General features: G+C 50.3%; 1 protein-coding gene across 3 annotated transcripts in view; it reads left to right on the forward strand.

Annotated features, from left to right (window-relative positions):
• The window catches only part of SPTBN1 (spectrin beta, non-erythrocytic 1), a 183,788-nt gene extending 157,250 nt beyond the window's left edge, over positions 1 to 26,538 (forward strand). For all 3 annotated transcript variants that reach the window (XM_079792286.1, XM_079792287.1, XM_079792288.1), the window contains 18 exons: positions 922 to 1,068; positions 1,980 to 2,243; positions 3,174 to 3,398; positions 4,291 to 4,380; positions 4,554 to 4,835; positions 5,711 to 5,841; positions 7,027 to 7,231; positions 7,706 to 8,080; positions 10,212 to 10,456; positions 11,611 to 11,749; positions 12,517 to 12,601; positions 14,439 to 14,635; positions 15,597 to 15,709; positions 16,400 to 16,463; positions 20,797 to 21,035; positions 22,420 to 22,593; positions 24,232 to 24,274; positions 25,217 to 26,538. In XM_079792286.1, coding sequence (XP_079648412.1) covers positions 922 to 1,068; positions 1,980 to 2,243; positions 3,174 to 3,398; positions 4,291 to 4,380; positions 4,554 to 4,835; positions 5,711 to 5,841; positions 7,027 to 7,231; positions 7,706 to 8,080; positions 10,212 to 10,456; positions 11,611 to 11,749; positions 12,517 to 12,601; positions 14,439 to 14,635; positions 15,597 to 15,709; positions 16,400 to 16,463; positions 20,797 to 21,035; positions 22,420 to 22,593; positions 24,232 to 24,274; positions 25,217 to 25,435 — 3,237 coding nt within the window. In that variant the 3' untranslated portion in view covers positions 25,436 to 26,538. The remainder of the gene's footprint in view (positions 1 to 921; positions 1,069 to 1,979; positions 2,244 to 3,173; positions 3,399 to 4,290; positions 4,381 to 4,553; positions 4,836 to 5,710; positions 5,842 to 7,026; positions 7,232 to 7,705; positions 8,081 to 10,211; positions 10,457 to 11,610; positions 11,750 to 12,516; positions 12,602 to 14,438; positions 14,636 to 15,596; positions 15,710 to 16,399; positions 16,464 to 20,796; positions 21,036 to 22,419; positions 22,594 to 24,231; positions 24,275 to 25,216) is intronic.
• Positions 26,539 to 26,779: the final 241 nt, after the last annotated feature.

Raw genomic sequence — 26,779 nt, forward strand, 5'->3', positions numbered from 1 at the left:
CCCTGAAGACGTTCGCTTCTGCTTCGGGCTGACGCTGTATTCCTTTGTGTACCTTCCACCTGGGCAAACAGACGCTCTTCCTGGGTTTGCACGGTGTGTGGGGGAGGAGTTAGGACACTGGCATGGCCGAGTGCAGGCAGGCAGTGAGGAGCAGGTGAATGGGGTGAGCGCCAGCAAGAGAAGTGTGTCCGGGGCCTGGGGCCCGGGACTGGGCTGACTCCTGGCCTGGGCCTCAGCAGAGAACTCCCTTCTCAGATCTGTCAGCAGCTGGCAGGCTCTGTGAGGCTTCCAGGGTCCAGGGCCACGTCGCCATGTTGGTCTCAGAATCCAGTCCGGTGAAGTGGTCTTGGTCTGAATAGAAGGCCCTGCAGCGAAATAGTGGCTGTAGAGAAAGGGGTGAAGGTGACGCACATGTGAAGGAGAGGGCATCATCGCTGCCTTGCCCGTACTGGGAGCTAGTTATGTATACTTTTGGGCATTCCCATAAATACCTCCGTGAAGGGAGTGAGGGATAAGAGAGGAGGGGTTTTGGTTTTTTTTTTATAACAGAATTAAAAGAGTAAAAAACTCAAAAAAAAAAAAAAAGAGTAAAAAACTACCAAGTGGATTGAAAGACAGTTAACGTGGTGTAGCCCAGGTGTTTATTTGGAAGAGAAGGTTGAGAGTGCTGAACAGTTGGACAGCTGCTCAGAGCGCTGGTGCTGCTGGACTCGCGGTGAGAGGCCTAGTGTGGAGCGTGGCTCCGGTCCCTCCTCCGCACAGTGGGGCTGCCTGTCCTGGCAGGTCACAGCTGTAACGTCCACGGAAACATGCACAGCGAGCCTCGTGCAACATAACGCGACTCTTTCCAGGCAGAGAAAGGGCCGGTGTCTGTGATCCCGGTCTCTGAAGCCTTCCTGTTCCGTGTTTCTCTTTCCCCAGCTGTCTCTCTGGATCAACGAAAAGATGCTTACAGCCCAGGACATGTCTTACGATGAAGCCAGAAACCTGCACAGTAAATGGTTAAAGCATCAAGCGTTTATGGCAGAACTCGCGTCCAACAAAGAATGGCTTGACAAAATTGAGAAGGTGAGTTAACGTGTCTGATGAGCTGCCGTTCCCACGGTGAGGAAACGGACTGGGTGGACATGAGCCCCTTTTCCTTAACACGTTTCCCAGCACGTCTGAGTCATACTTGGCCACATACAAAAGTTACGCAGTCCGTCGTCGTCCCACGTCCAGTGCCTGACTCGCACCCAGCAGAAACCCTCCGGCTGGTGCGCAGGCCCCGGGCCTTCCCGTGGGTGCTGGGGGTGCAGGTTCTGTGTGCGTCTCGCCTGCCGCCCACGATGGGCTGTGAGCCCCGGGCAGGGGCCCTGCTGTCCTTGCCGTCGTCCGTGTATAGGACTGGGACAGAGACTGATTAGTCCAGTCGCACAGAATTTAGAGATATTACGTATTTTTAAATTTCCCTATTTTTCTTGTGAGTACTGTATTCTGGTCACTGTAATAATTTAAAATGTGTTGTTTCAGCCCAGGGAGATTCTGTGCTGCAAGAGCATAAGTGAATGTGGTGAAGGTCCCCACCCTCCCTTCTCTTCCTTGACACTTGTTAGATTGTTTCAGCCTCGGAACAGTTAAAACAATGTGTCATGGTCTTTTTGGGGTGCGTGGAGGGGATGAAGTGTTAGGTTATTAGCATGAAATGTCCCGTTGCCCCGGTTGAAACAATTCCCATGTGCAGTAATCATTTCCTGCTCGTCTCTCATGGAAGCCGGTGCACAGACTAGGTCATCGTCAGTTTATCAAGCAGTAACTTCATGTGGAAAGACTGCGTGTGGGGGGTAAGGGTGTGTGTGTGGGGGGTGAGGGTGTGTGTGTGTGTGTGTGTGTGTGTGTGTGTAAATCACGAATCAAATCATCTCAGGTTCGTTTTTCACAGTGACACTTGTTCTTTAGCAAACTGTTTGTTTATCACCACGGTGGTTTGCGTTTTCTAGGAAGGAATGCAGCTCATTTCAGAAAAGCCCGAGACAGAAGCCGTGGTGAAGGAGAAACTCACTGGTTTACATAAAATGTGGGAAGTCCTTGAATCCACCACCCAGACCAAGGCCCAGCGGCTCTTCGATGCAAACAAGGCTGAACTCTTCACCCAGAGCTGCGCAGATCTGGACAAATGGCTGCACGGCCTGGAGAGCCAGATTCAGTCCGATGACTACGGCAAAGACCTGACCAGCGTCAACATCCTGCTGAAAAAGCAGCAGGCGAGTGGGCAGGGCGACCACCTACGAGGACTGTTTCTGTTTTACTGCCAGAGTCCTAACTCGTCCACAGCCATCCACCCTCTGTGTGAAGGGGTTTTCACCCAGTAAAGTGTTAGCTCCCATAGCATCATGGGACGTTTCCAGAAACAACTGGAAAGAAACAATATCAGTAGAAGTATTGGGTGTTTGTGCATGAGAATACTCTTTTTATCATCATCATTTTAGTTGATGGATGGTCCCACCATTTAACACAGGGGTCCTCAAACTTTTTAAACAGGGGAGGGGGCCAGTTCACTGTCCCTCAGAGAGAAGGAGGGGAGTCGGAGAGTGCGGCGCACATTCCACACATGCGCACTGCAGGCCCGGGACGAGTCAGCTGCTAAGCAGGACAGGCAGCGGCGGCAAAAACACCCGGCGGGCCGGGTAAATGTCCTCGGCGGGCCGCCTGTGGCCCACGGGCCATAGTTTGAGGACCCCTGATTTAACAGTTGAATAAATATTCATTTCATTCAGTTCTGCATGAACTGAATGTAAGTTTATAAATACATGAAGGAAGGTATTCATGTTGGCTTTGCTATATAACATGTAGATATATATGACAGTTATCTAAGTGGTTCAGGGTGCAAGAAATTTGCCCCATAATTCTTTTGTTTTCCCTTTTATTTTCCTCCCATTTCCTGGAGAAATGTAAATGTTCTCCCAAATTTCAAAATCCTAGAAAGGGATTTTTTTTATTTTTTACATCAGCCCACAGAGTGGAATGCCAATGGATAGTTTGATACATATTAGGAAACACTTTTTTAGACGCTCCGCTGTATACATTTATATTCCTCAACCTTCCATTTGGCCAGTGCCCAAAACGAACATTTTATAGGACTGTCCGAGTTGCCCTCATCTCTGGTTGAAAGGGGGTCTGTTCTCTGCCCTCAGATGCTGGAGAACCAGATGGAGGTGCGGAAGAAGGAGATCGAAGAGCTGCAGAGCCAGGCCCAGGCCCTGAGTCAGGAGGGGGAGAGCCCCGACGAGGTGGACAGCAAGCGCCTCACCGTGCAGACCAAGTTCATGGAGCTGCTGGAGCCCCTGAATGAACGGAAGCACAACCTGCTGGCCTCCAAAGAGATCCACCAGTTCAACAGGGATGTGGAGGACGAGATCGTGAGTAGACCCCTACTGCACGAGCAGCTTTCCTGTACACCTCCTAGCCTGGCCTCACCTCTCTGGAGCCACTGTTCTGGCCTCTTTGTGGGTCTCACCGTGGGCCACGTGGGTGAGCGGAACTTTCAAGGCTGACGTCATGTACACACTGAGGGTTCTTTCCCTGCTCACGTGAAATGCAACTCCATTTTTCTGTCCGGTTTTTATAAAGATATTCTCAAGTGTATTTTTTTTTAATTGATTTCAGAGAGGAAGCTAGAGAGAAAGAGAGAGAGAAACATCAGTGATGAGAGAGAATCATTGATTGGCTGCCTCCTGTATGCCCCACACTGGGGACCAAGCCCACAACCGGGGCATGTGCCCTGACCGGGAATCAAACTGTGACCTCCTGGTTCATAGGTCGATACTCAACCACTGAGCCACTAGAACAGTAATTTTTTGTTTAATCCTCATCTGAGGATGTTTTTTCCATTGCTTTTTAGAGAGAGAGGGAGAGAGACATCGATGTGAGAGAGACACATGGATTGGTTGCCTCCCACACGTGCCCCAACTGGGGCCAGGGATGAACCTGCAACCCACATATATACCCTGACCGGGAATCAAACATGAGACCCTGCAGTGCACAGACTGATGCTCTAACCATTTAGCACACCAGCTAGGGCAAGAGCAGAAATTTTAAAAGTAAATTAAGCATGAGGACTCAGTAAGTTGGGCATTGAGGATGGGGCAAGAGAGTGCGCGCCCCGTGTCGGAGCAGGGCGGGCTCAGCCTTCCAAGAGGATCGAACACACTTCCTCTCACCCCGGCCTCCCTGCTCTTCCCCGCCGTACTTGCTCACGTCAAATGTTTGTTCTCTTTGCGTGACCCTGACCACTTGTTTACAATTCTCCAGTTGTGGGTTGGAGAGAGGATGCCTCTGGCAACTTCCACGGATCATGGCCACAACCTCCAGACTGTGCAGCTGTTGATAAAGAAAAACCAGGTAAGCGTTTCTGCTCGGGTTACCTCAGTCTGGTAAATACTGCCCCAAATTAGAAGGCGGGGAGTGGGGGAGAGCCCTGAAGGCTGGCGCCTGCCCCTTGGCCCTCCCGGCTTGGCATAAACAGCGTGCGGTTGCTGTTTCGCAAACCGTTGTGTGTGTTCCTGCTCCCACAGACCCTCCAGAAGGAAATCCAGGGGCACCAGCCGCGCATCGACGACATCTTCGAGAGGAGCCAGAGCATCGTCACCGACAGCAGCAGCCTGAACGCCGAGGCCATCCGGCAGAGGCTCGCCGACCTGCGGCAGCTGTGGGGCCTGCTCATCGAGGAGACGGAGAAGCGGCACCGGCGGCTGGAGGAGGCGCAGAGGGCCCAGCAGTACTACTTCGACGCGGCCGAGGCCGAGGCGTGGATGAGTGAGCAGGAGCTGTACATGATGTCTGAGGAGAAGGCCAAGGTGAGAGGGTCCGCCCCCCAGGGGGGAAGCTGGATGCACCCTGTCCCTGGAAGAGCCTGAGCCTCTCCCCCGAGCTTTCTGCTGACTGCCATGTCTTTGTGTGACATCTCATTGCGGCCTTTGCATGTCATGGGGCACCCTGGTGCACAAAGGTGGCTGGGATTTCATTGTCCGAGTCCTGGCTTGTCATTAACAATGGATCATCCTATATATATATTTTTTTAAATTTAAATTTGCCAGAACCCTTCTTACACTCTCTAGTTACAGGGTTACCTAACTTTTATAACATACATGTGATACTTAAAGACCATTTGCAGCTATTTCCAGGCTCCAGAAGGCTGTGAGACCCAGTTGTCTGTTTCACCGTGAGGCGTCGCAGCCTCGGCACACACTGGCTGTGCCTGAGCTTTCCTTCCTGCCTCGGAGGGTCTCAGTCATCCCCTTACCTCACCTTCGTCCTTCGCACGACGTTCATGCTGACACTATTTTTTTTGTTTTTGTTTTTTAAATATATTTGTATTGATTTCAGAGAGGAAGGGAAAGGGAGAAAGATAGAAACATCAATGATGAGAGAGAATCATTGATCAGCTGCCTCCTGCGCGCCCCACACTGGGGATCAAGCCCACAACCTGGGCATGTGCCCTGACCTGACCAGGAATCATACTGCGACCTCCTGGTTCGTAGGTTGACACTCAACCACTGAGCCACACCAGCCAGGCCATGCTGACACTCCTGAAATGCTTCTGTGTTCCACTGCCCAGGTCACGCTTCTGGGTTTTTCTTTCTCCGGGTCTTTCCTCTTGCCCCACCACGCAGCATCCTGCCTCCGTTAGGTGGTACTGGGCCTGAGGGGACGTGGTGGCATCTCTTTGCAGGATGAGCAGAGTGCCGTTTCCATGTTGAAGAAGCACCAGATTTTGGAGCAGGCGGTGGAGGACTACGCGGAGACGGTGCATCAGCTCTCCAAGACCAGCCGGGCCCTGGTGGCCGACAGCCATCCCGAAAGGTGATGCCGTTTGTCCAGGGTTACCAGCTCTCCAGTGAGGGCCTCTTACTTCACCTGTGCCAAAGCTTCGGCTGGCGCTCATCTGAGTAACTGGCACCATAGAGCTTTGAGAAGCACCTTTGTAACAGACCAGTAGGCCTGTGCTGCGTAGGAGGGTGAGCTGTTACGTAGGAAATGGCTCTCATCAGTGAAATATCTCCTGGTCAGGGCCCTATGGAAAGACCATTGGTGACGGGAGTCAGGAGTGCAGAGTGATTTGCACAGATACATTATCAAAGCGCCTACAGTGTGTTGAAAGGGTCATCCAGTCTGGGAAAGTAATTTCTAGTTCTAAGAGGAATGGGGTAGTTTAATTACTAGTAGTCGCTAGGAGATAGAAGTGGACTATTAAGTAAAAGGGCTCCGGGAAGAACCAAAGGATACCACCTCCTGCCTCACAATTCAAGTCCTAGAACGCCTTAGAGATAAAAAGATGAAAGGTGCGTGTGGCACTCCCAACTCTGTGCCAGGCCCTGTATTACCTCCAGTGGCCGTCACTCTAGGTTTTCTGTGTTTGTAACTGACTCAGGAGGAAAGGAATAGGCCTGTGCGTTACCCAAGGCAGGTTGGAGATGGGGTCTCTCGGGTGTTCGTGCTCAGGATTCCCAGAAAGCGGCCTTCCCAGCTTCCAGGGACAGGCATCAGGAAGCCTCGCCTCTTTGCTTTCCTGTTATAAGACAGTCATTCTGGGGATGAGGGGAGGAAGAGGGGGGATGCAGTGCACCCAGGGCCCGTGGGTAGCAGCAGGGCAGGGCCTGCCCTCCTGGCCAAGGAGAGCATACAGCCCAGAGAGGTACAGGCGTGTGCCGTTCAGGGGTACCACCTGTCCCTTGGCAGCACGGTACCTGAGAATGGGGGCGGCTCCTGGATTTTGCATTAACGTCAAACGTCGGAGGAAATCCTGACCTGCAGAGCCAGCAGTACAGTTCGAGTCTCTCCCTCCATCGTGTCAGGTGGCCTTGGGCCTTAATTACGACTCGTTTACATGTTGGCTCTTCTTTACTTGGAGTTGAAGTCAAACTGGAGAGTTTTGTTGTATGTTTTAGGCTAAATAGGTTAACCAGAGCTTCCTTCCCACCCCGTTTGTTTTCTCCCTCAAGGAACTTTGACATTAAGTCCTTCTCCCCCACCGCCTCCCCCTTGCAGTGAGCGCATCAGCATGAGGCAGTCCAAAGTGGATAAGCTGTACGCGGGTCTGAAGGACCTGGCGGAGGAACGGAGAGGCAAGCTGGACGAAAGGCACCGGCTGTTCCAGCTCAACCGGGAGGTGGACGACCTGGAACAGTGGATCGCAGAGAGGGAGGTGGTCGCAGGGTCGCATGAACTGGGGCAGGACTACGAGCACGTCACGGCAAGTACTCGGGCAGAGCACGAGTGGGTGTGCGGTGACCAGTGGGTGTGGTTGGCCGTCTACATGCTTTGTGAGCAGATAAAACGCCCTGTGCGCCAAGGTCACGGGATTTAATTTCAACTCTGTTTTTATCACTGGGCGACTTGGAGTTAGGTTGTTTAACCTTTTGCACTCGGATGTCGAGTGTGACTCGACACGGTTAGCATTAGAATAAAGGAATTGAGAAAAAAACAAGCGAGTGCAAAGGGTTAACCTCTCTGTGCCCCTTCCTCTAGAAAAAGGACGTGGAGCCGGTGCCTTACTCGGGTTCCAGTGAATGAATGGGAAGGAATTCCGATGGATAATAGGTCTTAGAGCTGAGATCTGTCGTCAAGTCATGCATACTCCTTGTTTCTTTCCAAAGGACGTTCATGTGATCGAGAAGCAAAATGTTCACAATAGTCTCACTGATTTCTTTACGCTCATCTGTTTCAGATGCTACAGGAACGGTTCCGGGAATTTGCTCGGGACACGGGGAACATTGGGCAGGAGCGCGTGGACACAGTCAATCACATGGCAGACGAGCTCATCAACTCGGGCCATTCGGACGCCGCCACCATCGCCGAGTGGAAGGACGGGCTCAACGAAGCCTGGGCCGACCTGCTGGAGCTCATTGACACCAGAACCCAGATCCTCGCTGCCTCCTACGAACTGCACAAGTTTTACCACGATGCCAAGGAGATCTTTGGGCGCATACAGGACAAGCACAAGAAACTCCCCGAGGAGCTGGGGAGAGACCAGAACACGGTGGAGACCTTGCAGAGAATGCACACCACGTTCGAGCACGACATCCAGGCCCTGGGCACTCAGGTGCGTGGCAGAGCCGCCCGGGGGGCGGGCGTGTGTTTCTCTGTCCAGAGCATCTTTGTGCGTCTCTGAGCATTTCTCGCCATTTGACTCCAAAACATGCCTCAAAGAGTGGCCTAAGTTAAATGCGTGTGTGCGTGTGTGTGTGTGTGTGTGTGCGCGCGCGCGCGCGCACATATGAAAACACTCCATTTATTTGGGAGAACTTACCAGTCCAAGAGTTCTACATTTGCTGCATTTGCAGACATTGTTAGAGGTACATTCTCGTGATTAAAATCAGCCAGATGCACACACAAAACATTTGCAAGCAATAGACCTTCTCAACAAGAAATTGTATCGTGTTAGCATATCTATCCAGAATCATTTCCAAAATAATACCATCTTATTTTCCATCAACCAGGGTCTGAGTTATATAACACAAAGAAGGAAAACCAGAGTCTGACATTTTCACATGCCTGGCGTCTTCCCCGGTGTGAAATGGCTGACACTAAGTCTCTGTTTGAAAGGTGTTTGACTAAGTGATCACCATGTAACAGTCAGAATCTTTAGGAAACTCACTCTAGATCGCTCCCTCATCTCTGCAGTTTCTTGTTCAGTCTTTTAGATGAGAAATAAATGGTATCCTTCCCTCCTCCCCCCAAATTTCATGGTCCTAGAGAAGAAGTCAGTTTTATTGTAGATCCCAGCCCTCAGTCTATTGGGGGTTTTGTTCTTGTCAATTAAGAGCACATTGATCATGTAGTGGAGGGGTTAGCAAACTTCTGTAGAATCCAAGGTAGTAAATCTCTCCAGCTTTGCGGGACAGACCATTCCTGTTGCGGCTACCCAGCTCGGCCGTTGCAGCGTAAAGCAGCTACAGACAGTTTGAAAATACAGGGCATGGCTGCGTGCCAGGGCATCTTTATTTATAAGACCGGCAGCCAGGTTCGGCCGTGGGCCAACCCTGACCTGGTATATCTGCCTTACCATTCTTTTGTGGGCTCTGGGGTTTGCTCTGTGGGGGGACCACCTTCACTGCCTTTGCTCATTTGCCCTCGATTCGCCCCCTTCTAGAAGCAGAGGGGGTCACCGCTGAGGCTCCCTTCAGCAGTGCTGCAGCTTTCCCACCACGGAGGTGGGAGGTGTTGAGGGAATGTTTAAAGGAGATACGTGTAGCGGCCTAGGGTCTGCATCATGCGGAATGTGAAAGGGCCCGCCGTGCATCGGTTGAGTGCCAGAGCCTCCCTGCTATTTTCGTGGCTGTATGGGGCCCTCCTGTGTGGAAGTGCCCTCGTGCATTTAACCAGTGCATGGGCTGTATTCTCAATCTTTTTGCTTTTGCAGGCAACACTCCAATAAAGAGCTTATGTGCGTCTCATTTCCTAAGCGTGCAAGAGTATGTGTAGGGTAGGTTCCCCAAAGTGAGGACGTAGAATCAAAAGGACACGCTTTTCTAATTCCGCTGCTGCTGCGCATTCGCCTCCTGTAGGAGCTGTGGCCGTTGTCCTGTCCGTAGGGAACTGGCTCACGGGAGGTAAATCATCCAGCTTGAACTAGTAGATAACCAAGTACAGTATCTCTGTGTGGCCTCTTTTCATAAGACCCATGGGCGTTTTGCAAAGATTTTGAAATTCAAGTTTTGAAATTTGCCTAGTTAAAATTCTACCTTCTTTGACATTGGGCCGTTGTTATTTTTCAACTGCATTAGATGCTGCATTTTTATGTTTTTCAAGTTGTGCGAGCTCTTAGAGATGACATGTAGATTGTTTTCAGCAACATCACACAGCCGTGGAAAAGGAGTTCTCAAAGTGCTCTTCCTGGCAGTTTCTCATGATAAAAACATCCTCTTACCCTGAAGACGAGTGTTTTCTGCATCATCCTTATATCCCTGGCCACCTCCGGGGGACCATCCTATAGCCTTTCATTTGTCTCATCGTTTATGCAGAACTTAATATTGTCCTTCAGCACATTTATAGTACCCTTGGGGTTTGTGACTTGGATCTCCCTGATGACATTGTGAGCTTCTCGGGGTCAGGGGACCCATTGTGACTTGGTGTGTAAACAGAACAGTGTGGGGCGCACGTGTGAAGGAAGTGTGGGGTGAGGGGGCCAAGGCCCGGCCGTCTGATCCGGCTGTCCCCCTGCCACTCCACAGGTGAGGCAGCTGCAGGAGGATGCGGCCCGCCTCCAGGCAGCCTACGCGGGTGACAAGGCTGATGACATCCAGAAGCGGGAGAACGAGGTCCTGGAGGCCTGGAAGGCCCTGCTGGACTCCTGTGAGGGTCGCCGGGTGCGGCTGGTGGACACGGGGGACAAGTTCCGCTTCTTCAGCATGGTGCGGGACCTCATGCTGTGGATGGAGGATGTCATCCGGCAGATCGAGGCCCAGGAGAAGCCCAGGTAACACGCCAGCTTCCTGGGCAGGGAATCCAGCGACTGGCCCTGGGCAGTGTGCAGGCGGGATCTTCCCGAGAGAGCCGGGGCCTCGCCTGACGCTGCGAGGCCAGAGCAGGGTGGGGCGGCGTGTGGGGCGAGCTGCACTGCCTCCGCTGCCGCCTGCACACTCGCCGGGGAATGAGGGGCCCAGGCTGGCAGGCCCGCCCCGTTTCTCCCTCCACCTGCCCCCACGTTCCACACCCACCCAGGCACTCCTGCCCTTGAGCATGACTAGCTCGGCCTCATCATTGAAATGAGGGGGCTTTTCTGAGTTCTTTACCTGTCGGTTAGATTAAAAACCACTCTGTCCCTTTCGTAGACATTGCTAAAGGAGTCTCAGCCCTGCATCTGCTTCCATGGTGTAAGATGATTAATATTTGTTCTGTATCTTCCCTTTGGCTGTTTCGTGCAAAGCAGTGAAGAGAAGCTCATAGATGAACAAGCAGGCACATAGCTTCCAGTTCACCCCTGTCAGCTCCAGCCCCCACCTCACTGAGAAATGAGGCACGTCCCAAGAGAAGAAATACATAGAACATAATGTATTCATGGATGTAAAATATGTGTATTGCCTATATAATGTGTATACTGTATTTCCTAGATCAGACTCCCAGGCTTAGGTTCTGGTTCATGAGAAGCTCTCAGCTCCACCAGCCATTGATTTCTGAGCTGGTTCCCGCGCTGTGTGTCTCCGTGTCCAGAGAAGGAGGGGAGATACCAGCTGCTCTTTTGAACACACATGTGCTGAACCTTTGGCAGCTAACTCACTGGGGTACGATTGGGGACACACGTAAATGCTTCTGTACCTTCTTGAAGAGTCTGAATTGCATTTCACAGTAAGTTTGAATGGAAATCCAGTGGTTTTTCCAGCATCTGCCTGGCAGCCATTGTGAATTACTCAGGCGCGCACGCACACGCACACACAAATGAGAGTACACTTAGCTGGTCCTGAATTATACTGTCATCGCACTTTAGCTCCTGTGACTCAGACTGTGACTCAGGCCTTCAAGGTAAATCGTGCCGTCAAACAGTTTCCTTCTAATTAATTACGTGTTTTGAAACCAACACATTTATTTGAAAAGCTTGATCTCCTAACGGGGGTATTATTTGTCCCATTTTAGGGATGTGTCATCTGTTGAACTATTGATGAATAATCATCAAGGTATCAAAGCTGAAATTGATGCTCGTAACGACAGTTTCACAACCTGCATTGAACTTGGGAAATCCCTGTTGGCGAGAAAGCACTACGCATCTGAGGAGGTAGGGTGCCCCTGTTTCGGGGCCCAGGGTGACTGCAGCTGTGTTAAGAAGTAAAATGACTTTACTTTGTGAGTGTGTATGTATGTGTGTGTGTGTGTATCCACAGAGAAAAATGCATAGGTACATTCATATATACGTATGCACATACTTATATATATTTCAGAACTTCTTTCCTGTGTGTGTAGAAAAGAATTACTCAGGCTGTGGGCAGAGCCAGGAACTCCAAATCCGAGGCCCAGCAGACAGTGTTTGAGGGCCCCAGACTGAGGTTTCGGCCTCTCTCAGCTTCGTCAGTACCCTTCCCGGGTGACCCCTTCGCTATCGCATGTGCCCTCGACCTCTTTGCTCCTCAGTGGCGGTGGCTGCTTCCAGTTAGGATGACGGTAGTAAAGAGGTAGCTGGTTAGTCTGTGTGTGTGGCCCCTTCAGGGGCTTGGAAGTTCCCAGCGAGGTCAAGAGCTTGGCCTCTTGCTGTCCCTGACTCCCTCCTAAGTGTTTGCCTAGGGAGCCTCCGAGGCTGGAGGGACTCAATGCAGAGCTGGCCTCAGGACAAAGCAGCTCCAGAGTGGGGAGCAGGCCTTGCTGTCCACCCTCCTGCGCCTCCGCTCTCCCAGGGCCCGAGAGACTAACGTCCTTAGATGTTTCCTGGCTCCGTGATGGTTTGGACAGAAAGTGTGTTGCTCGTGTGTGGAGTGGCCTGTCAAGGGGAAACCGGGAGGATGTGGTCCATTCTATTAAGGTGTCCCCGTGGTGCTGCTTTTCTCACAGATCAAGGAAAAGTTACTGCAGTTGACCGAGAAGAGAAAAGAAATGATTGACAAGTGGGAAGACCGATGGGAGTGGTTAAGGCTGAGTAAGGACATACTTGGTTTTTCTCTCTGCTCTTTTTGGGTGTCCGTTGAAAGTATGCGAGTGTGTTTTCCTGCTTTAGTTCATTTGATGTGATGTTATCACTTAATGATGTTTGGAGTTCTAAATGCTCCTTTTTTAATGCCCGATTTCACCATTCTGTGCTAAGTACTGTTAAGTAGTTCCCTGAGGCTTTTTTTTTTCACCTCATGATTGACCTCCCTGTTGTGAGTGGGGTTTGGATGCTCTTTGGGAACCGCATGGGGAGGGCAGAACTGGGTGTCCCGCTGGGGGAGTACAGAAGGAAGGTCCCCCCATTACCCAAGAATTATTACTGCAGAGTCAAGGAGGTAGAGAGTTGGCCTGATTAGGTCTTATATTTGGTGCTCTTAGAAGGGCGAGGACAACATAAAATAAAAGTTAACAACTGTACATGTTTTACAGAGAACTGGGCATTATCCTAAGTGTCTCATGCTTTTCTATATTTACTCCCCACAGTGACCCACTGAGGTGGACTCTCATTTTAATCTCTTTTTATAAAGGAATATGTGAAATCACAGAGCACATAATACACAGTATTGGGAATGACATTTAGTAATTGGTATGAACTCCAACAGTAGCCCAACTCAGCATTGTTTGTATACGTTGCCGTTCTGTTTGGGGCTCTGGCCCTGTCCTGGTGTTATTCCCCACCCTCAGACCCCAGGGTTGCTTACTAGAAAGAGAATCCAAGGCCTTTTCTAGAAGGTGGGTGAGGGACCTGGGGAAGCCACCTCACCCTGTCGTGCCCAGAACCCTCTTTCGAAAAGGAAATCCCGCTTTTGACCATCCTTTGGATGAGGACTTGGTACATTTTTAGAATTCCCAGGGCAGGTTCAGTGTAGTTCAGCAAAACCCCTATTGCACCCCCTGTGAAGTGGGCGCCAGCTTGTATGGTGAGGTGACAAGTCTCTGGTGCAATGGTGGCACCTTTTCCTTGTGGCCTGGTTGGGGGCTACCAGGATGACAGAAGGAGACACCTGGCATTCCTGGGGGCACGGATGCTCCCTGCAGTTCATTTTTACCTGCATAGCCCCGAGCATTGCTGCAGGAGATGTATGAAAACTAATGTCCACACAGCACAGCCCCAGGTCTCACCTGCCTTCCCATAGCTGCAGTGGACGTCAGTCACACTGTTTCCCTACGTGCGGAGGAACAGAACGAATAAGGCAAAAGCCTTAGCCCACATCATCTCCATTTTGTATAAAGCTCCCATATCCCTCCCGCCCTCTCACCACCACCACCCCCACCCCCCCCCACCCCCCCGCCGCAAAAGGGTGCTTTATAAATGCCTGCTCCTTCCGGCATAGTCTGTCTGATTGTATGTAGACTGTGAATTCTTGGCAGGTTTATCTGAGGCTTATCTCACTCGAGAAGGCTCAGTGAGCAGAGAGCTGGGCTGCCTGGTATGGTAGCCACTGCCCACCGGTAGCCTTTGAGAACTTGAAATGTGACTGGTCCAAACTGAGGTGTACCAGAACTCTGAAATACACCTCAGGTTTCAAAGACACAACAAAATAGAATGTATCAGTAATTTCTTATACTGATGACATGTTGGAAATGGTAACAGTTTGATATATCAGTTTGTCTAAAATATGCTTTTGAAATTAATTTCCCCTATTTCTTTTCAATGTGGCTACTGGAAAAGTTAAGGTTGCATCGGTAGCTCACTTGACATTGATTTAGACAGCTCTGATCTAGACGATAAACTGGTTGTGCAGGCAGCTGCCAGCAGAGGGCCGTGCCACCCCTGGCTGCCAGGCACCCTGCTGGACCGTACTCATTCTTGGTACCCTGTGCAGTTCTGGAAGTCCATCAGTTCTCGAGGGACGCCAGCGTGGCTGAGGCCTGGCTGCTCGGACAGGAGCCATACCTATCCAGCCGGGAAATTGGCCAGAGCGTGGACGAGGTGGAGAAGCTCATCAAGCGCCACGAGGCTTTCGAAAAGTCTGCAGCGACCTGGGATGAGAGGTTCTCCGCCCTGGAGAGGCTGACGACGGTACGTGGCCGCCGGGTGCCGAGTGCCTGGTGCCTGGCCTGTTGGTCCCCCTGGCAGCTGCTTTCCTTGCTTGCCTCCTAGACCTGGGAATTCACATCATTCCTCTGCTTTTCAAAGCAGCCAGGATCTTCCTGAAATGGGTGGCTATCTTGGTTCAGGACCTGGGGAGACTCTTTGGGGCTATCACCCCTCCATCATTTCCTGGGCACCTGGATTTAAGGTCACTTCTGATAGCCACCTGCCTGGGAGTTGATGGATTGGGGTTTGCTTTTCTCCTTTGATCTGTCTTTCGTCCTGTGGCTCACAGCAGCTTGGGTTTCCAGGGAGCATAGCCTTACAGCTTTCTTCAGAATTTCAGAATTAGAATTCCCATCATCCTAGCTTGATCCTAGACCACGGAAAACCTCACCGTTCCCGAAAATCTCTCTGCCAACATAAAGGCCTTTAATGGGGCCTGTTCATTGGTGTTTCCTTCCCCAAAACACTTGCACTCCTGGTAGAAAACCGACTCGTTCATGGTTTGCTCTTGCACTCCAATTTTTATGTGAGTTTGGGTTTTGGCTGAACACCAATCCCTAGGAACCACTGCTCTGTCTCAGTGGTGTCTGAGCTCTGATGGGAAGCCAGCATGGCCCTGCTTCCTAAGCAAAGTTGAGAGCTGCCAGTTTGTGTAGAAACTGACCCAGTGCCCCCGGGGCAGACAGACAACTCCTGGGAATTCTACCAGCCCCTGAAATGGACCTGTTTCATCACTCGGATCTCATTTCCTGTCGCTTGGACTTATGGCTGCATTTCCTGTGATCCTAATACCATTTTGCTTAGGATGTTAGAGCCTTTAGTTGGCCATTGTAATCCAGGATAGAAAACTAGGCGTCTCGGACTTCCTGAGTTCATCTAGAACCCTTTCCTTAAAAGAGGCAGAGTCCGGGGCTCTGCTGAACGCCACCTTGTTCTCTCTCAGTTGGAGCTACTGGAGGTGCGCAGACAGCAAGAGGAAGAGGAGAGGAAAAGGCGGCCACCCTCGCCCGAGCCGAGCACGAAGGTTTCTGAGGACACCGAGTCCCAGCAGCAGTGGTGAGTCCCGGCACGGCCCTGGAGCCTTAGCGTTAGTGTCCGGTGAGGTGCAGGGAGGAGCATCTTTTCTAAGCCCGTGTGGCGCCGGCCTAGCCACATGTTCTTCCTGTTACTTCCTCCTGTAGAACTCTCAGGGTCTGTATAGGCACCCCTGGCTTGTCCATGGTCCTGTTGCTGTTTAGGCGGCAGAAGGGGATGTAGACAGTGCCCTCTCTACTGCCCATAGGTGCTCACACGAGTGTACACACACACACACACACACACACACACACACACACTCAGAAGTCCCACAAGATTTCATGGAGGGAGTGAACCACCCAGATTTCTTGCCAGTGATTTTTGTGGACATGCTTTTGTTGAAAGTTCTGGGTGACTTCCCATGAAGGACAGAAATCACTCTGCTTCTGAAAGTCTGGTCATTGTACCGTGGTAAGAGCTCCGTGATAAACCCAGTGCTGCCTTTGTGGGGAGGGTAGGCCTGCAGTCTCCCCGCCCTGTCTAGAGAGGGTTTGAAACACTTAGATTTTTAAAAGAAATCAAATTGTGCAAAAGAGGGTTGCATATGTTTTTCGAGGAGAAAGCCTGTAATAAAAGTGACTGATGTTCTCTCCATTCTTTCCTACTGTTTTCTCTTTCCCTCTTCTCCTTTTCTTCTCCTTCCCCTGTCCTCTTTCCCCCTTCACCCAACAGGGATACTTCGAAAGGAGAGCAAGTTTCCCAGAATGGTTTGCCGGCTGAACAGGGATCTCCACGGGTTAGTTACCGCTCTCAAACCTACCAAAACTACAAAAACTTTAATAGCAGACGGACAGCCAGTGACCAGCCATGGTCCGGACTGTGAAGTTCACTACCATTTGTCAAGAACCACTCTTTCCAAATCCTCATGGTTTGACCATTTGGCTTCCACTTCACCCACAGTGTTACAATTTTACTTAATTCATAGCCTTCCTCGGTTTCATATTTGTTTGCGTTTAATTCATGTTTATTTGAGTCTTTTAACTGATGGGATGCTCAGTTGCCTTAAAGCAACATACTTATTTTTTTTTGTTTATTTATGTGAGCTTTTTACTTTATTGAGATTTTACAGCAAAAGCCTTACATGAGTAATTGCAATTTAATGAGATTACAGCAAAATGAAGAAGAAAGCTAGAACCTGAAAGGTATGGCATACCCAGTTATACTAACAGGGTGCGGTACTGCACTAAATGTAGCCCCTTTACAGATGTTATTAACCTGCAATAGTTTACTGGTAATTAGGAAGACCCGTGTATGCAGAAGGAGACTTGAAGTACTAAGATTAAAACCTAAAGTCATCTGTGTGACATTCCATGGAGGGTGCATCCATTTATTGAAAACGACAAGGAAAGAAAAAGGAAGTTGGATCTGCTTGGGAAGCTGTTTGAATTTTTGGGTGCAGCATCTCAAATGTTTTTGAGACCCTCATAGCGTTTATTACTTTTTGCAAACCAGTTCCTCCCTTACATTTTTCTGCCAAGTCCTGAGTTGAGAACTCCAGGCTTCCCGGCAGTGCCCGCTGAGGGCGGTGCGCCCTGGCCTCGGTCACCCTGGGCACCGCCGGGAGCCGCAGGGGACTGCAGTTCTCAGCCCGCCTCCCGGACTTCCAGGCCTGGCCCCTTAGCCGATGACTTCCGGCTGTCAAACTGTTTCAGTTTTTCCAACAAACGGAGCAAAAGCCATTCTGGTTCACCCTGATTACTTGAACGCTGCCCGCGGTGAACCACCCCTGGGAGCAGCTGCATGCCTCCTGGCTTCCCAAGTCCTGTGAGCGTCTCTGTAGACAGAAACTCCATTGTACGTCTCCTTACGGATTCATTTTTCATTTTCTGACGAAAATGAAGTTCCTTTGTGGAGTTCTCTAATAAGGAGTCTTTTAGGAGGGCATTTGTCAGACCACCAGCAGGGACTGAAAACGTTTTAACGGGGATTCTGTTCCTTAGGAATAAACGCTAATGAAAGAGGTGATTTCCTGGTACTGATCAAGACAAAACCAGACCCGTGTGACAGCACAGCCTCATGAGACAGTCACTTGCTCGTTTGCCATACTTAGTGTTAGTGGAATCAGAAACCTGTTTTGATATGTGTTCTCCATGAGTTAAGTCTAATTTGTCTTTTCATTTCATGATGCATGTCTTTTTTTTTTTTCTTTTGTCAGGATAACATCATATAGCATCTTGTTTGTGTTTCCTTATTTCTATGTACATACCTATCTACTGTGATTGTAGATGGGTATATAGATAGATGCCAAGCTTCTTATGTTCTGGGGTAGTGTGCACCATTATTGGGTCTCTGCCTTCATACACACCAAATTCCATTTTAGAGAAGAACCACTGCTTTGTCGTTGGTCTTGTAGGGAGCCCTGACGTGTGTTTCCGGCTCCAAATTATGTGTGTCGTTGACCTATATGTATATGTGATGTTTCCATATATATGTTTAAAGTTTGTATCATCAGGACTGATGCCCAATTTTATGCTTTTTGTATTCAAAAGACCAAAAAATAATAATAAAACACCAAAAAAAACAATGACGACAACCACATAAGCACACAGGAAAGTAGTGCTATGATGTCTTTGGCATGTTTCTGTGACTTATTTTTATCTAGGTTTTTAAAATTGTAGCTTGCCAGAACAAACCTTTAATTCCAATTGGACTGGATTGGAAGGAGAAAAGCCTTTTCATTCTTTTGAGTTACGGTGCAGAGACTCAAGTTAATGAACTTGAAAATAGCGTTGCTTCGGGCACTTAGAAAACCAATCTGGTCTTTCTTGTGCTGCTAGTTGTCACGTTGCATTTGTGTTCACCTTCTGATTCAAGTATCTCAGGTGTATCAGCCACTAAAGCACTGAGGACTAATCGCTAAAGCGAAGCAACGGGGGCGGGGGCAGGGTGTGATCACGTGTACCCACTATTTGGTCATAGCACTATGATTTTGCTTTTGATGTTTGTCTCTAGTGGTGTGTTGTCTGTTGGCATGCTTAAGCACATGTCCATTAAAATTCATTTTGTTCCTTTTATTTTTCTTGTTTTCTTGTTGGTTAGTGATTCATTTGCATAAACATTAATTATCTCTGCATACTGGTTTGGGGTTTTCTCTTTCCTTCTAACTCCAAAGAAAAAAATTTTTGCTGCAGAATCTCCCCCCGAAGAGGCTTCCCCAGCCTTCCCCTGGAAGTCTGACCAAGTCCAATAAATTGTAGCCCTTTTGAAGTAAACTTCTCTCTGTCCAGGTCATTGCTGTCACTCGCAGTTTTGGAGTCACACCTGCAGCACTAATTTTTTTTTAACCTGATTTCTATACACACTAACTTCATGTCTCCCTGGACTCACGCCTGGCACAGGCCTCCCAACCAAACTCCTCCTTCCCCCCCACCGGAAATCCCCTGGAAGCACACACAGAACAGATTTGTCAACTTCCAAGTCCACTCACTTTCCTTTGACTCGGGGGTTTTGTTTTTTGTTATTTCCCCTCCTTCATCTCTCCCTTCAAGGCGAAAGGGAGAACTTCTTAAATAGCCTACTGCTTCACAAGCAGTGCCCACAGGAAGGCCAGGATAACCACCGTGCACCCCCTCCCCCATGCCTTTCCGCCCCAAGAATCCATTTTCCATATCGCTCTGCGGGTCAAAGGTTCCAATCAAGAACACCCTTGAATCGCATAGCCTCTAATCTCCCCCTAAGCCCTGATGATAGATTGTGTAGACGGAATATCAATTTGAGGCTCCCGTCCACGGAGATGAGACCTAAACCAGAGGTCCCGTTCCTGAGAGTTGACACATCTGAGTGTTGAAGCCGTGGTGGCCAGTCTACGTGTATCCCGTGGAGGGTGTTGCTGCTGGTTGGGTGTCATTTTGGTTCTGGGCAGCCGTGGTGGGGGACATAGCTAATGACCGTTTGCCATTGACACCTCCTTGTCTGTCCGTGTACGAGGGGAGCCAGGTTGTCTGTAATCCACTAAAGTGTCAGCCACACCCAGCTTTAGTAACTCGCTAATCCCACGCCCTGGGCGTGTCAGCCAAGGGCTGCTACAGGTAATGGTACACAGTTGATGGCACGCAAGCCGAAAGCGATATTGACCCTGAGACCCTACGGCATTTCCCAAGCCGCACAAAGCCATGAGGGTTACACTAGCAATGCGCTTGGGAAGGAACCGCTCCCGAAGACGTCTCCCGCCTGAAGGGCCAGAGCCGCTGGAAGCCTGGCTGTGCCTGGGCTTTCTCGTCTCAGTGCAGCAAGGCACCGCGATCCACCAGCACGTGATGGGGAAGGCCCTGGTTCTGTCTTGGTTTGGGGGTAAATAGCCGTGTGGTGTTGAGTGACTGTGATTGGCTTTTCCAGCTCCTTTAACACAAACTACAACCCACTCACGATACAACTTCGGCAGGTGTGGTTCCATTGATGTTTGTTGACTTGCCTCATTTCCTTCCAGCTCTTAAGTTCCAAAGTCTAACTGGGATGGTAGCTGTGAAGTGCATGATTGTCGTCCTAATTTCTGCATGTGTTTATGACGATGTATTTGGGGGGGGGGGGTAAGGGGGAGGAGAGCCGGAGAGCATTTTCAGAAACCGAAGGTCTTTCCTGTCTTACCTTGGGGGAATGCTGTGTAGTTCTGATAGAGTTGTCTCTCGGTCTGTTTGTGAATGCCCTTTCGCTTACACTTCCAGCCCTCCTGGTGGCGTCCTTGGTTGTAAGGTGGCTGCTGTATAACGTCCACTCTCTCATATTTAATACGTGTGATTGTGACCGTTGTCCTTTTGTTTTAAAGTAACCATGAGAGGAAATGGATCCGAGTTGCATTAGAGAAAATGGATTGATCAGAGGGGCAGAGTGCAGTAAAACTCATACTGGCATTTCGCTTTTCTCATTTCCCTCAAGCGGGCGGGCATTAATCCCTTCCCACCTTCTAATGTCCTTGGTGTCCAGCTGGCTTTGTGGGATGTGCAATGGTTTTACTGTACTGCCTCGATCTGTGCCAGGCATTTATACACAGCCACGTGTGCGAGTCGGAGCGTATGTGGTCCCCCCCCCACCGAGTCACGGGGTTAGCTGAATAGCCTCTCCGCTGTCCCTAGATGGCAGACACGGTGGACACAAGCGACATGGTCAATGGCGCCGCAGAACAGAGGACGAGTTCCAAAGAGTCCAGCCCCATCCCCTCCCCCACCTCCGACCGCAAAGCCAAGACTGCCCTCCCGGCCCAGAGTGCCGCCACCCTGCCGGCCAGAACCCAGGAGATGCCTTCGGCCCAGATGGAAGGCTTTCTGAACCGGAAGCACGAGTGGGAGGCCCACAACAAGAAAGCCTCCAGCAGGTACAGCGGCGAGGCGGGAAGGCAGCCCGGTCAAGGCCGAGGCGAGTCCATCTTGAGTGGAAAGGGGAGTGCGCGTTCGCGTTCGCATAGTTGATTTGTGCGTAGCTTCCTGGGCAACATGTTCTCAGGACTGACCCTGAAAAGGGGGAGTAGAGTGCCTCGTATTCACTGAGAGTAGGAAGAGTTGGTTTTTTAAGAAAATATATTTTTATTGATTTCAGAGAGGGAGGGAGAGACAGGAACATCAATGATGAGAGAGAATCACTGATCGGCTGCCCCCTGCACACCCCACACTGGGGATCGAGCCCACCACCTGGGCATGTGCCCTGACCGGGAATCAAACCGTGACCTCCTGGTTCATAGGTCGACGCTCAACCACGGAGCCATGCCGGCCGAGCAGAAAGAGTTAAATATGCTTGGAAATAGCAAAATTAGACCTCAGTGGCTCATCCTGAGAAGGACGACTAGATTGCAATTGAGGCTTCCCTGAAGAGAAATGATGTCATTATAGTTTTCCTCATTGTGGGGTTTTTAGAAAGTCACCATTTCCCCTGCCTTATCTCCATATCAGTCTTTGTACTTGTTATCTCCCAATAGACCTACTTTTTATTATCTCTGTTCTCCAGATGAGGAAACTGAGGCCCTGAGAGGTTAAAAAAGCGTACTCTCTGTAGAAAGCTAGTCAGTGACACAGCTGGGGTGACGCGCACATCTGACTTCACAGCCTGTGTGCTTAACCAGGAAACCCGACAGCCTGGGACCACCAGCTGCAAGTGGTGCAGGGTCCGTGTGGGACAAGGCTGCCCATCTAAGAGCTGCCATCCACATGGAGAACAACATTGACTTAATACACGTAGACCGCTGTAAAGCCCCTTGTTCTAATAAAGTACGCTATGACAGCATGTTATCATGGGGGGAAGGCCACCTTTTTCTGATTCACCCAAAGGTTCCCTGCGTACCCGGGGCCCTGGGCCTGCCTCCCTGGGAGGCTGCCAACCACGCAGAGTGAAGCTGAGGAGGAAGAGCAGCTGCGGAGAGGCAGGCTTCCTGGGAGCCCGGCTGGTGCCCTTTGCTGCCGGCGGGTGTCACCGCAGAGCGCAGACGCCCGCCAGTCTTGCCCGTCAGAGCCCAGGGGGCCCTTGCTGAGTAGCACCATGTTTTCCCCCAAATCCAGAGAGAGGAGTCGCCCTCAAAACACCTACCACCATAGGAGCATGTGCCGTGCCCAGGAACCCACAGAGGCATTTTGTTCCATTTGTTTAGTTTTAGCGGAATTTAGGCAGTCCGGGCACGTGGTCTGAGGATCATTTTCATACTCGTCAGATTCTTAGTCCTTGATGGGTGTGTGGTGTAGAACCTTGACGTTGCTTTCTTTATTGCTCAGGTCCTGGCACAATGTTTATTGTGTCATAAATAACCAGGAAATGGGTTTCTACAAAGATGCAAAGGCAGCTGCTTCTGGGATCCCCTACCACAGCGAGGTGCCCGTGAGTCTGCAGGAAGCCCTCTGCGAGGTGGCTCTCGATTACAAGAAGAAGAAGCACGTGTTCAAGCTCAGGTGAGAGTTGGGTGTGTGTGTGTGTATTCTCACTCTGGGGGTTGGTTTCCTTAGACTCTGTGATCTCCTCTGCAGCTTAAAACATCACCAACCAAGCGACACACAGGTGTGGCGCACGGCTGGGTCCTGGGCGCTGGCCGGTTGCCAGCTTCCCCGTGGTTAACGGCACAGCCGAACTACACTGTGCCCTGAGAGCAGGCGAGCCCTCCGCATTTCACCTGTAAGGGCCGCTTAGGAAAAGGGCTTCCCCATCTTTTCCGCTTCTCTGGACTCAGGAGCTGCTATTCTTTGCTCTGAGTTACCTGTGGTGGTGGTGGGGGCAGGGGGGCCTCCTGGGCCTCGCCCCCGGGATGTCAGCTGCCCCGGAACTGTCTCGCTCCCCGTGTCCCTACCCTGCACAACACCTGCACGTCCCCACAGCGGATCCAAGCTCGGAAGGTCTGCGTAGTGCTTGGAAGTGGGCAGGAAGACATTGTCTCTCTCAAAAACGTAAAAAGTGTGTGTGTGAGTGGTTAGGCTGTTGGTTCGGTGCTTCTCTGACCTGCTGCTCTGCGATCCAACAAGCTCTGGGCTTCGGCTACGGGAGTCTCTGTGTCTCGTGCCAGCTGGACTGGGCCCAGGGCTACAAATGAGCTTCAGACGGTGTGGCTTCCTGAGCTCGGCTGACGGGCGCTGGAGCTTTTTGGGGCGCGGAACACTGCGCTCTGTGAGATGGGCACGGGCAGCCGGCTCCCCGGCCGCCTCCCTCTTTGTATGCTGTTGCTGCAGCCTCCGAGGGTTGGGGCATTGGCCAGGGCACTCGCCCTCCGCCCCACCGGCAATGCCCCCTTCCTCGTGACAGCCATGGAGCAAAGGAGTAAGCCCTCCACGCCGGTGGCTTCTCGGAGTCACGGGGATGGCCTTCCAAGGACACTTTCCGTCACTCTGAGACTGACGTGAGGAGACAAGTCTAAGAGACCGTCTCTGTGTGTCTGTTCAGAAACTGGTGCTTGTTTTTTATTATTTTTTTAAAATACATTTTTACTGATTTCAAGCGGAAAGGAGAGGGCGAGAGAGATGGAAACATCAATGACAAGAGAGAATCATTGATCGGCTGCCTCGTGCACGTCCCACACTGGGGGTCGAGCCCACAACCTGGGCATGTGCCCCGACGGGGCATCAAACCGTGACCTCCTGGTTCATAGGTCTGCACTCAACCACTGAGCCATGCCAGCCGGGCCAGAAACTGGTACTTGTAAATGTGGGGGATGCAAGCTTAGTAGCAGAATTTCAAAAGGGCTTATAAATTTTAAAGAACTTTCTCTTGAATTCAATTTAGAGCAGTGGTTAGGCACCCAGGTGGTCTTCGCCACAACAGAGCCAGGTGTTGCTTCATTTGGACTTTTAAAAAAAAACCTTCCAGTGGGTTGAAACACCGCGCTGCCTGTGTGAATTATATTAGCCCAATTACATGGCGTCTTGATGTCCAAAGGCCCCCGCCGGGCCTGTGCGCGCCCCGGGCGCGGTTGGTGATGTGTGCACGGGCGTTTCTGGTGTGATTCCTGTGCCCGCTTGTATCCCATGGAGGATATGGGAGTTGGGGGTGGTTTTTTTTTCCCTTGTTATATTGTGACTTTTCTTTCTTCCTTCAAATTACAGACTAAATGATGGAAATGAGTACCTCTTCCAAGCCAAAGACGATGTAAGTTTCTAAGATTCTTTTCTCTCAAATCCTTCATAATTTGAAAGTGGCGTGATAAGCCTTACTTGTAATGTTTGTCACATAAGTAATGGGCAGTGATGGCGCCTGGCGTCGCGTCTCCATGGTCACTAGCGTGGGAGGGTGTTCGGTCCTAGTGATTCCAGGAGGCAGTGAATGCCATCTGTCCTTGCCGTGGCAGGGGAGCTAGTGCAGGGTCCTGAAGTCCACCCCACCGTGGGTGAGGCACAGCGAGGTGTCCCAGTCAGGAGCCTCCCACGGCAGCCCACTGCCTTCACCACCTCTTTCATGGCTGTGCTGCACCTCGGGGCGAGAGAGAACACGGCATGCACAGTGCTTTAAACTGGAAAAGCTTCTGTTAAACTTACAGTCGTATGTGTCAGATATATTTACAATTTTAAATATTTTTTTAATTGATTTCAGAGAAGAGGGGAGAAAGAGAGAGAGAGAGAAACATCAATGATGAGAGAGAATCATCGATTGGCTGCCTCCTGCACGCCCCACACTGGGGACTGAGTCCACAACCCGGGCATGTACCCTGACTGGGAATCTAACCATGACCTCCTGGTTCATAGGTTGACTCAGCTCAACCACTGAGCCACGCCAGCTGGGCAAATATATTTTAATTTTAAAAGGGGGGGCAACTACTAGAGGGATAGATACCTCACAGATGGAGACCAGTCTTCCAGCTCCTCCAAGTTCACGGGACCATATACTAGAGGGCTGACCTTCAGGCACTGTACACCGAGTTCTCGTGAGAGGAACCATGGTCACGCTGCGTCCTGATAAAGCTGCTTAACCCTGAGTTAGCGCTGTTCCCAAGCCTCCCCACTGACAAGTCTCAGGCGGTCGTGCCGTCGGAGCGAGAGCGTTTCGTGCCCGTTCCTGTTAGCTGAGTCTCCCCGTGCCTCCTCCTTTGTCCAGGAGGAAATGAACACATGGATCCAGGCCATCTCCTCTGCCATCTCCGCTGATAAGCACGAGGTGTCCGCCAGCACCCAGGGCACGCCAGCATCCAGTCGGGCGCAGACCTTGCCCACCAGCGTCGTCACCATCACCAGCGAGTCCAGTCCCGGCAAACGGGAGAAGGACAAAGAGAAAGACAAAGAGAAGCGGTTCAGCCTTTTTGGCAAAAAGAAGTGAACTCCTTCCCTTCACCTCCTGCCCTTCTCTTACCTTTTCAGTGAAATTCCAGCATGCAAGCTCAGAACCAACACATTACTCTCTGTGCCTAATGTTCCTCAATGTGGTTGATTTTTTTTTTCTAATTTATAGAGCATTTCTGGGGGTGGGTCGGGGGAAAAATACACCTAAATACTTTATCTCCAAGTTACAAAAGTTTGAGGTGCAGAGGAAAGACCAGATTTTTTTAAATGAAATTATATAGATTAGATCTCAATATTTAAACTGTTCCTCAATTTTGTGAGGCTGTGTTGGAAATAACTCGCCTCTAGTGCTGTTGGTATGCAAGGCAGCGGTGCTTAAAACAATAAATCCTGGGCTCTCCAGAGACACAATGTACCAATGTCCTGACACCATTCTCTGCCATTCACTCCCGTGGTTCCCTTGAGTTTTGACGACTAGAAGTGCCCGCGATGGGACTGATCCTGATTAGGCAGGGGGTGTCCTAGGATCTCGCTGCAGCCTCCGTGCAGCTCCATGCTAACTCTACAGACCAAACCGTGTGTATCCGGCAGCACTTACTAACCCACGACATGCGGCTTTTCTGCATCACCTGTGACGACGGTCAAGAATGTCGGTATCCAAGAAGGAATAGACAACTGATACTGTTTTAAATAATCTGTAATTTCAATTTTTTTTTTTTTGCTGAAATACATTATATTGTATGTTTGAGATAATTCTAGTACAAAGTATAATAAAACTAGATGTATAATAAACCCTTTAAATCATTGGTAAGTGTACAAGTGGAACTGAAGCATTTACTGGACAAAGTAATGTTACTCTAATGGTTACCTGCTCGTGCGTGGCCACACTGTGTTATAATTTGCTTCATTACCTTGCTCTTTGATACATAGTGTGCATTTCTCTGTCACTGTGACGGTTGTAATGACAAGTTTTCATCCTCCTGCACAATCACAATGGCATCGATAGGAATGAGCTCCAGAGGCCGGGCCTGAGCAGGAAGGTGGTCACTCGGGCCCGGTGCTCAGTCGTATGACCTGTACCTCTCAACTTCTGCCCTCTCTGTTAAATATATGCTATGTCATTAAATGCTTTTAAATCCAGCACGGTGGGTAATTGTTGTTTTTTCTCTCCTGTGTTCACGTGGCAAGTGGGGGAATTGCAAAGCAAGCGAATAAGCGGGACTTGGTTTTTGCATTCTTATGCAGGACTGGTGTACGAGCTTTGAAAACTACAGGAAACAGTAAACTCTGGAATGTGTGGCAGCTGCACATCTAGGCTTTTCTTGTGTATATATATATAATGTTTTTTATTGATTTCAGGGAGGAAGCGGGAGAGAGAAAC

This window comes from Cnephaeus nilssonii (genome assembly GCF_951640355.1).
Source record: "Cnephaeus nilssonii genome assembly, chromosome: 15".
Taxonomy (NCBI): domain Eukaryota; kingdom Metazoa; phylum Chordata; class Mammalia; order Chiroptera; family Vespertilionidae; genus Cnephaeus; species Cnephaeus nilssonii.